Source organism: Schistosoma mansoni (genome assembly GCF_000237925.1).
Source record: "Schistosoma mansoni, WGS project CABG00000000 data, supercontig 0187, strain Puerto Rico, whole genome shotgun sequence".
In the NCBI taxonomy this organism is placed as follows: domain Eukaryota; kingdom Metazoa; phylum Platyhelminthes; class Trematoda; order Strigeidida; family Schistosomatidae; genus Schistosoma; species Schistosoma mansoni.
In genome coordinates, this window is record NW_017386070.1 from 128,316 (window position 1) to 139,540 (window position 11,225).

At 35.1% G+C, this 11,225-nt stretch overlaps 2 protein-coding genes across 2 annotated transcripts in view, besides 1 other annotated feature; both read right to left on the reverse strand.

The window, feature by feature from the left end:
- Positions 1-6,086, reverse strand: part of Smp_127280 (diacylglycerol O-acyltransferase 1) — a gene marked incomplete at its 5' end in the record, with an annotated part of 43,148 nt that extends 37,062 nt beyond the window's left edge. The window contains one exon of the mRNA XM_018792692.1: positions 5,942-6,086. Coding sequence (XP_018644126.1) covers positions 5,942-6,086 — 145 coding nt within the window. The remainder of the gene's footprint in view (positions 1-5,941) is intronic.
- Positions 339-419: a sequence feature (Short protein (Smp_000330, CAZ27721.2) was converted to a misc_feature.).
- Positions 6,087-6,851: 765 nt separating the features above from the next.
- On the reverse strand, positions 6,852-9,156 carry Smp_127290 (hypothetical protein; the record flags this gene model as incomplete). The annotated part of the gene is made up of 2 exons (XM_018792693.1): positions 6,852-6,968; positions 9,115-9,156. 2 exons carry the CDS (start codon positions 9,154-9,156, stop codon positions 6,852-6,854), a joined length of 159 nt encoding a protein of 52 aa, XP_018644127.1.
- Positions 9,157-11,225: the final 2,069 nt, after the last annotated feature.

Below are 11,225 nucleotides of genomic sequence, written 5' to 3' on the forward strand. Positions count from 1 at the left end.
ATATGAGGGCAATACGCACAGTATGCATATATGCCAATTAGAGACTTACTATGATAAGTTATTGATCAAATCCAGAACTGATCAGGTAAGGTATACATCGGGCCAAACAAACTGAACTCTAATTTAAAAAACCTTTCTCTGGTCTATGGTACAGACAAAGAAAATGTCTCATTTCTGAATACCATTTTCGACAAATTTTTGCAATGAAACTGATGAATAATTTCATATTTATTGCACTAATCATTGAAATGAATAACTTTATGCCATATTTCGGTTTGTTTAGCAATAAAACCTTTACAACATGCAGCAATTAATTCAAACATCAGAACTAGATTAGGTCATAAAAATAAATTTGGTGAATCACAGGCCTTAGTTCCACTGGATGCACAGCTAAGTATTAGCAAAGCTTCTATCGATTGAAGCAATACTGAATTTTATTAATAACATATCGTGACTAGACAGATTGTACACTAGATTGAGTGACCACAATTGAAGGCTGATAACCAAACACAAAATGATACTCGTTAAAAGATGTAATGATAATCTACAAATAGAAGCCAAGTAATGAATAACATGGTTAAAATTTTTAACAAGAATATTAAAAGTCGTAACAGAAAAGTGATTTCGCCGTGTTTTGTCACACTCTAGGAGGACATTTCATTTGTTCGGGGCCGTGTCCAAATGGTAATGTAGCAAATTTCCGTATATATCTATATCTAGATAACGATGATTTATAGCGTTTTTAGTTGAAATTTACGATTATCTCTTCAGTCATTTAAAAAGCTTTCTATAAGTCTGAAAATATCAATACATAGATAGCTTGGTAGTAATTCGTTTTCACTACTGGAAGAACCACTTCAAATCTCTTGCGAGGAATAGAATATCAACTTTTGATTGCTTAGGCATATGATTGGCATTTTGGTATCAATCGTTTGTTTCTGACTTTGAGTTCCGATTTTGTAATAAAAAATTGACAGGCCACAAATAACTGCCAGAATAAACTCTTAGTAAAAAGAATAGTTAGTTTATGGTAGGTTTAAGTAGATGCAAATATAAAATATATGGTCTTTTAACCTATAAGAATTTATCTGCTGATAAATATATATCCATTCCGCTGAAACACAAATTAGTTCGAAACCGAATCTGGACAAACATGAAGTTCTTCAAGTCACTAAAAATATCAAACTATTGTTCTCTACACGGTATCCTAGTTTGATTGAAGTTCCGAGCTATGAACTTCAAGCTCATTATAGCTTATATTATGTGAGTCATTTCATAATCTATCTTGAATGGAAAGAGAAAATTCATTTAAATTATATAGTGAAGCTGAGCTATTTTAGCTTATTAATTTGTACAAATTATGAGTGATAAAACAGAGATATTCTTGACGTGTTGTGGCGGTATTTCATATTATTATTTCAATTACTCGAAGGACATCACAAAGTTTATTTAGTATTAACAATTGTATTTTATAACTTACGGTTTATTCATTTCAATATGTGACGTATTAACTGAGAGTCAATGCAATACTATATAAATGTTTCATGATACTTTTCATGGTATTAAAATAAAAACCATGTCTGAAACATGATTATTTATAATGATATCGGATAAATTCACAAACTTAACCAACCAATAAATTTGTACAGTTCATGAAATGTACCAGTGTCTGTAAAGCAAGTTCAAAGTTTATCTTAATATGGTGTGATTGGTAAAACGTATTTAATATAAAAATTTTAATCACATGAAAGTCTAATTATGAATTGATAATAATCAAAGAATAATCTGTACTTTCTAGATCGTTTTTCGACTTGTTCAGAATAAGAGTCTCCACAATGAAATACTTTATTTTGAAGCAGGTATGCGACTATGTATTGCTCCACCGTAGTCATCATAACTGGTTTCAGTTAAACCTCATAATTTTGATATCAGAATCTTAATAGCTGTTAAAATGCAAGAATGCAGGTCTCAGCACTCAAGACACTAGTAGTTTCGACAGAAAGTAATATCAGTATGTACCTCTAAATAGAAAAACGCCTCTGATATTTTCTAATTGCTGTGCTATAACAAGTGCTCTTACTCTTACCTGATTTTTCGTTGTAGCAAAGATTTGTAGCCCACTTGGGTACAGATAAAAATGTGCAAAGTAATTACGTAAACATGTACACAGTCAACAAGTTATCTAGATTAGTATCCTGGATGGTTTTTTCAGAACTTCTTTTCTACTCTGATCCAATACAGGTTGCATAAACTCCTTAGTATTCGTACATATTCATTTTAAACATGAATTATCTGGCTATACAAAGTTTGTATCAGGAGTTATTTTCAGAGGTAGGTCCTGTCTGTATTGACTAATCAAAAGTTTGGAACTCATACGTGCGATAGGCTTCCTTATAAACGTATACTGTTAAAAGTTTGGGAAATATATGTTAGTAAACTAACATCTATGAATTTTTTCAAGTCATTGCGTCTCAAATGCTTTCTTTTCAGGCTCCCTGAATTTGCCAGTAGAAAGGCAACTGCCAGTACTTAGTCAATCAGCCATTATTTCTGCTTAACTTAAATTGACCTGAGATTAGGGTAGCTAGTTATTGTGATGAGATTGTATATTTAAGCTGATTCTTATTCATTTTCTGATTTACACTTATGAAGTAAGTCGAAATTGAATCGCGAAATTTTGTGCATTGGCCTTAAAACTTCTATTCTAATCTGTGACAGGAAATACAGGTATCAGACATAAGATCCAATACTTTCATAGTGCATTGATTAGATATTTTATTGATCATGTTCATAAATGTAGTCGATCCTCACAACATTACGTACATTGACCGATACTTATAAAACTGGAAACCAGTTATCTCACGTTTTAAAGAAGTACATTTATATGTTGTATACTCACTGATTGTTGATGACTTTCCCCTTATTTGTTCAGCTAAATAATTAGTGAAAACTTTATAACAGCATTTATCAACGATGTCTTAAACCAATCTCTAATTTGGCACAAATTATAATAACGTAATCAAATATAAGAACTTCACATAGATATAAATAATCCATAACTGTTATATATTGACCGAAATTTGCACCACATTTACAATTCGTATTTTATCTGTTTAATATGGTTAATAAGAATACCAAGTGTTTAGAATATTCAGGTATTAGTTATTGCATACAAATACACAGACTGGCATATGGAATAAGTGACTCGACTTAAATTCGCATGTGAACTGCAAAAGTATTGAAAAGGCAAAGATATTTTTTTAAAATGTTCACTTTTGCTCATAAAATCCCTACATATTGACTACGCCGTAACACAAAGCTGAATTTTAACATTAAATAAATATTCACATACTAAAATAGAATTCTTTTTTGAGATGCCATGTAAGTTACGAAAATGGACGAGACGTAACTTTATTGCCACATACAACAACCAAGTATCTGCTTCTCCTATTTAGCTGACAATAAACTGAATTTGTTGTCGGGTCTGCATACTACCCTAAAATTAGATAGTATCTCATTAGAAACTCTTTACCCCGCAGTTTTTAAACTTAATAATTAGCTGACAGATAGCTCATCTTCAGGCGTAGGATCATTTTAGGCAGTAATTTTTTTCCTTGAACTCAAAGTGTTTGGTGGTTACAACACAGTATTTGATATTTAAAGCAGTTGTTGGCATATGTAAACAGCTACATTAGCAAGAAAACCACATCCAGAAAGGCTTAATCCTAATACTTCCGCATGAGACAACAAATTTTTCAGTCAAAAACACCTAATTGACAGTTCGTTGTATATCTTCCCCAAGGTGATACGCTTAGCCAATATGTACTCACAAATACAAATTTAATGAAGAACTTTGTGTGAATTACAGGAGTCTCACTAAATACATAGTAAAAGAAAGCTCAATATGATAATAACGTAGGTGGTTGAGTATGTGTAACGCATGACCAGACACTTTCAAATTAAGAAGTCAAACAAATAATTACCCAAACTTAATTTTTCAGCTATTTATATATCTAATGATAAAAACTTCATGTTAATAAACAATTAGATGCGTTTTATACTGTCATTTTATTTACTTAATAAATTATACAGTGGAAGATATGGTACGTACACAATTTGTGAATTGTCGTGATTTTAATTCTGTTTTAGTACGGCCAATAACTAGCTCCTGAGATCTTCACTTATCAGTGATATTGAGCAAAAATGAACAGCGGCTAGCAATGGAATTCAGGATGCGCGTTTCATCCCATTTGGGACTTATCAGCTGGATGTACTCGCACCCCAGAGTTGATGTTCATTCCGGGACTCGAACCCAACACCGTTCGCTTCAAACGCCATCGCGTTATCTACTTAGCTACTGAGTCCTGATAACCACTTGCTTGTGCAGTAGGGCGAGGTTTAAATTTACTTGGTATTATTTACTTGAATCTTCCTATTGATGTTTAGGATTGAAATTAATCAGTCTGTTATTAGCATATAAGCATATTGTGCGATACAGGACTAATTCACAAGCATTATAAGCAAAGGTGCATAGTGACTAGTGCCCAGCAGAATCGAGGCGATACGCACAGTATGCACATACGCCAATAAGGGACTGATTAATCTCAATCCTAAACATCAACGGGAAGATTCAAGTAAACAATACCAAGTGGGTTTAATAAGTGGTACTATTCTTTTGTGTTTCAATCAGACTGAAAACAACAACATTAAGATACGACCTATAATGAAGCCTAAGCATTGCTTATTTTTTGGTGAGGTGCTAATACAGTAAAAACATTTATTATAGCTGGAACCCTTATTACTTTTATCAAAAAGAATCTCTAAAGCTGTTTTAAAGGGTATCAATAACCGAGTCATAACCGCCGAATATTTTTGAGATTTCAGTTTCTGGGGAGATCAATTTAATTGGGATAAGCTGTCATAAGACAGTCAAGTGTTACTCTGAGTGACAAAGAAAGAACATTTGTTTCGAAGAGCAATATGCGCCGATTGTTCGATTTTCTGGATACTACAATATCTGGTGTGTAAGATTAATTAGTGTCGAATGTAAATATTTATAAGAATGGGGAGCAGTATATCCTCTTGAGGTTTCTGCCTATAGTGTTAAATTTAGCACGTTATCTCACTACGGAAGAAAAACGATCAAATGCATGGCAGAAAGTTTCCCCAACAACCCAAAATATTGTTATCTTTTGTGTGCCTTTAAAAAACAGAACCATTTGATTTAATATGTGAATTTTCAAGTGAAAGGTAGATTTTAACAAATCCATACCAAAATTCTCATCTTCAGAAAAATATTTGTCTTAAATCTAAACAACGATGGGAACAATGAAAACCCTGACGAACACGATTTGATATCCTTTAACACGATGGCTTGTAATGAGCTCTTTCATGGCAGGCGGTAGTTGAGTAACAAACGTTTAGTAAGATAATGCCCTACTTTTGTAAGCTTTTCGGCAATGAGCATTGGTATAGAGAACATTGAACAACAATTTTATGTTATCATTAAGTTTCGGAATTTGTTTTTTATCTAGAGTCTATATGCATGTGTGAGTTCCAAAATATGACGAAGTATAGGGATTTAGCCATCTTAGTCAGAGCTGTAGTTTTGCGTTTTTAGGTAATTAAATAGAAGCAGTTCAACAGTCGTAGATGTTTCTACGTTGTTTAAGGTATCCAAAACCACAAATCACGCAAAAAATGTATTTCAGATGAAATATGCGATTTACATCTTTAAAAATTCAGACAAATTTATTCTAAAGGAACATATATATGGAATACAAATACACTGATATTCATTGGTATTAGGGTTCACATTATTAATATGCTTTATTATAGAGCAAAAACTAAATTTTTGTTTTCATATCAGGAAAACGACCATAAATAGAAGACCATATTTACTCATTGCTCAAACAACTTGAATTTGATTAACTCGTGGATGAATACGAAACAAAAAATAACTTTTTTAAAAAATAGACATGTTCGATCAAAGTTTTATGTACTTTTGTTGATGAAACTTTTAATGTTTTCAAGTCACTTTCTCTTGGGAAATCAGACGCCTTATTTGAGTATGATAACGGACCCATCAACAAACACCAAAGAGGAAAAATAACACCTTCTCTGGAAAACAATTTGAAAAAATCAACACCGGTCAATCCGCATGCTATCCTTATAAATGGAGGTCGAATTTAGTTTTAATCAATTCAGAAGAGATGTACATAAACCGTGAATGAATAAAGGGAAACAAACTTTTACCCAGGCTAACCACAAATGATTATAAAACCACTTTCATTTACTGATATGATGAGCTAAGTATTTGGTGAAGCAGATAAAATGGATTTCTTGCATCATTTCTTAGCGTCTGGATTAAACTAATGTTAATTGGTTGAAACTTGTAGTTTTTACTTGGTTGTGAATCTCAACCGTATATAACTCAAACTATAAGGTGGTTAAAATAGTCTTGTTAGATAACATGGCAATAACTTTGCAAAATACATAGAAGCATAATAGGACACAACAGAACAACCAAGAACACAAAGCTTTAGTACTAATAATTCTCTTATTTACATAACACATTGCCAAAGTATCATTCTATTAGAAATCAATAGGTTCTGTAAAATATACCTTTAGATGCCGGACTACATGTCATGCATCATCTACAGAAGGACCAAGTCTAGGAGTCACACATGTCATTTTTATTAAGCTCTACAATTTTCTCATCAATGCTTTACAAACTAAACTTCAAATGGACTAGAACCATTCGTATGTTCTGTGAAAAAATATGTTGTTAAAATGTATGTTTTTATTTAGTAGTTTAATATCTTGTGAGTCGTGAAAGGTATACTTAGTGATTACTGTTTGATGGTATCTAGTTGGCATATAAACATATTCATTTCCAATAGTAAATCTTTAAAATTCATTTGTTGATCAAGAACTTTTAAGCTAAAAAGCAAAATCGGATTTAGTTCTGCTAAATTAAGCACATATATAGTAATTTTCAAATTACAGTATACTTTATATACAATATTGTAGTAGTGGAATATGTGATGAGAACTGCTTAGACGGCTGAATAATTTCTGTATATATGAATAAAATTGTGGATTTTGGTGTCAGCTTTCAGAGAACATGTAAAGCTATATGAAAGTACCACTTTTGCTTCATAATTATCCATATCACTAGTTCATGATGACTTACGGTTTATCTGGAGATAGTTCAGTATAAAATTGACGTATCAGGGCATAGGCTGGAATACTGCTCGTGCTTAATGCCCTCGTCGATTTCATTCTCTTTGTCATTGTGAAGTGAAAATTATCTGACAGCAACAACTAATACATCGTTCAAAAATGTTGTCAAGGCAGCCAATATCCAATAACTTATGTAGGGGAACATAAAAAAGATTACGTTGCTCAAGCTCGCTTTCTGCTGTTTTGATACATTTCCAAAAATTTGATAATGTCCAATAAGTGTTAGTCTGGTCAATCGACTGCACCAATTCTAGTCGCTTTGGTAGTTATTTTTGAATTTGTATATCTTGTAGTTTGAGTGAGTGCGTTTGTCTCAGGGTAGTAGGGTTTCTGGATGCCAGCAGCCATCACATTACAAGGTAGGAGTTTGGTTGGTTGCGATGTGGAAATAGTTGAATGGCAACTCAAATGCTACTAGAAGACGATGGTTTCAGGAATGAATGGATAAGTAAACTAATTGGTAATGTAGGCACAGTGAGAAGGCCAAAGTGTACGAATAAAAGGCGAAACTGAGGTGTTGTTAAGAAAGACAGGAAGCACTTACTGATATGCAGTAATGGCAACTGTGGCAAATTGTGAAACATGCGTCAGGGAGGAATAGTAATCCATGGGTGAGTACGTGTTTGTAAAGTCTCTTCTTGAAGCTATCCACCGATGTCGCAATGATCACTTTGGTTGGGAGAGCAATCCAAGTGAAAACAACTCTTAACGAGAAAAAATCAGCGCGTACCCGGGTGCTTGCTCTTTGATGTGCAATTTTTCGAGGGTTGCCTCGAAGAGCATGGTGGTGATGCCCTGGCAATTTGTTCATGTTGGGATGGCTTGGTGTACTTAATGTGTCAGATGCCTTTATCTGATTACCTCTTATTCTCCTGTAGCTTAACAAGAATAGTTCCAGATTTTGGAGTCCGTCCTCGTTAGATATACGTTTCAGCCCTATTACTCAGTTGACCGTTTCTGTATTTGATCTGAGAGATTTATGTATGTTTTGAAGAAAGAGATCGTAATGACGTGGATTTCAAAATAAGGTCGTGAATATGTTTTCAATAGTTTTAGAGACAACTCTAGTGGGATTGTGCCAAGTTGTCTTTGCATAAATTTCAGATTTTAAATTGCCTTGGCTTCATCTCTCGTGTAGTTGGAACACATGTCTAGGATCTCCGTGGCTGCAAGCCCAAGATCACTATTTGAAGAGACAATTAGAAGCAGATTTCCATCGAGGGTGTATGTGCTTTGAACAAAATGAGAAAGAATGTTCATGACATGATACTTTGATAGGTTTAGTTTCAACTCACTGTCGACTACCTGTCGCTCAACTGTCGTTATGTTCTTTTGAAGCCCAGGTGAATAATTTTAGCTCTTCATAGAACTCCAGATCTTTGTACCGTTTGCATAAATCAGTGCCACCTGGCTAATTTTGTCTAATAGGTCACCAATAAAGGTCAAAAACAGAAGAGGACCTAAAATCATTTTGCAAAACTCCTGATATCAAGGTCTTTCAACAGACAAGCACTCTATTTACCTTGGTAGTTTCAGAACCACAATGAGGTATTTCAGTGAAATCCATCTTTGCAGCCTTTACTACGAGAAGCACATGTGGTATTGTATCAAAGGCTTTTGCAAAGTCTGAGAATATTAAATGGACCAATATCTTTTGGTCCCATCAGGTCACCCAGCGTTTCCATACCATAAGTATACTGGACACACAGGACCTGCCTTTCCTGAATTGGTGTTGTGCTTCACAGAGAATGTCGTTTTTAACTTCCAAATTATTCTTTCGTTCATTGGCCGGTCCTACCACTACCTTTGACAGTGATCAGAGTAATCTAACTGGTCTGTAACGAGCTATGTCTTTTCTGTCTCACCCGAATGGAGACTGGAGTGCTATGCATCCACACTCTTTGGAGCCCATGTATGTCTAGTGAGTGCCACACTAGGTCACACATTGGTGTGCTGATGGCTTCAGTGCATTATTTTAGAATTATAGGTCGAACGACGTCACATCCTGGTGACCTTCCTGCAAACACGGATTTTAACCCCTTTATTACTGATCAAGGGATTAGTTGAGTGTCGCCCAGACCTTTACCTTGCACTAGAGTTGAGAGGTGTACTGCAGTTACGGGCTACTACTTAATTTGATCCACGAAGTTGGCATCAAAGGTATCCGCATCTACAAATTAGTGGGATCTTTGCCATTTAGCCTATCAAGAGTACAGATCTCCAGGTTTTTAGGCTTCTCCTGGTATGAAGAGTATGAAGAGAGGTATCTCAGATTAGCTAGCATGGCTTGAAAACACCTTTTATTTCTGAGGACTTTCAGACAGCATTTGTTTCTCGATCCCAAGTAACAGCTATCATCCGTATTTTTTAGAGCGACTTTCAACTTGTTTCACGGTCTCCAGCAAGCGATCCGTCCTTCGCTTAACCCAAGATCTTCACTTTCCGAATGCATACTTATCTTGAGGACAATATTTTGAATGATGTCCCCCACTATCCCCCAGTAGTCATCTACTGTTAGCCTTCACCACTCTCGTGGCCATAAGGCATTTTGAAGACATTCACTCATCGTCGTGTAGTCTCCTACAGTGCAGTTAAGGTGATGACTGTTCTCGTCCTTCTAATATGTTACGTTTGTGACCACGTTAAACATGATCTTACCGCAACTATTGCTTCCCACTGATGAGTGGATACGGACATCCCTGACTCGAAGCTAATCATTCATCAGTAAATAATCCTAGGTTGAAAGTTTTCCGTCACTGTTTCATGTCGTGGCGCGACCCACATGTTTAGTCAGTCTGAACTGATGGCTGTGACAAACCGCTTTTGAATTCTTCCTGTAAGGCTTCTGACAACTAAGTGTTGGAGTCCCTAGAGAGAAATATTTGATCAACATCCAGGTACGTTAGCCTTTGTATTGCCTGTATTCTCACATATTTTGAGTGTTAGGACACGTGGATGGATGGTATATTCCGACTTTGAAGTAACTCCTAACGCGAATCGTCACTCGTGTTTTGTTTACCCTTACGTATCTAAAACTCATCATGTCTTCCATCCAATTTCATCATCCATCTCGTTTGGAAGCCATGTATCAGTTGGGACTCAAGGTCCACTCTTTTATTAGAACTATCATAATGATAGGCCCAATCCTAAAATTCTAGAGATGTCGTGATGTGACTTCCTAATCTATAAGTTCTTACGTGGAAGTCACGTCATTGTCTACACTGACTCATAGTATTGTAACAATTAACAGTAAAATGTCTGCAATGTCTGGCTCAGGATAGAATAATATATTTAATGTGAGTAAAGACGAGTTATACAGAATGACCACGCCTGCAGGGCTAAGCCTTGCAATCCGTCTCAACGAATTTATTACTTCCACATTCTCCATTGTTAACCTTCTCTTCGTGTCAATTGTTGAATGTAAATCTTTTCAGCAACTTTATGCTCCGCTTCAAAGGTCGTGTGGTTATAGTCCAGTGCCACAACAGACTAACATCTTCAGATCCAAGTGAAAGCTCATGTTCCTGACTTCTCCTGGTTTATCGCCTAGTCCTATCACCTTGCCATGGGGGGCATTTGATGGCTTATCTCATCACTTAGTGCTCCTCTACAGTAGCATGTCTTCTAGTTTCTGAACAGATTGCCGTGTTGCTCTATATTAAAAATGTCGTTAAATTGTTCAACTTTCTCTTAATTACACGCTCCATTGTCTACCTTTTGCCTAACTTAAAATGTATTTTATAACCGCCCTAACTTTCATTACAAAACACGATGACTGCAGTCGATTGCACTAGAAAACGATACACTGGTAAAGACATAAATTAACGAGAAATAACACCATAGTTTACAATTAGATTAGTAACAAACTAATGCTCCGGGAACTATCGTTACATTTTCTTCTTTTGTAAGTTCAGGCATCTACAACGCATGGTAGGAAGAAGCTTAGTTGCAAAATAAGTTGAACACAAAAATATATTCAAC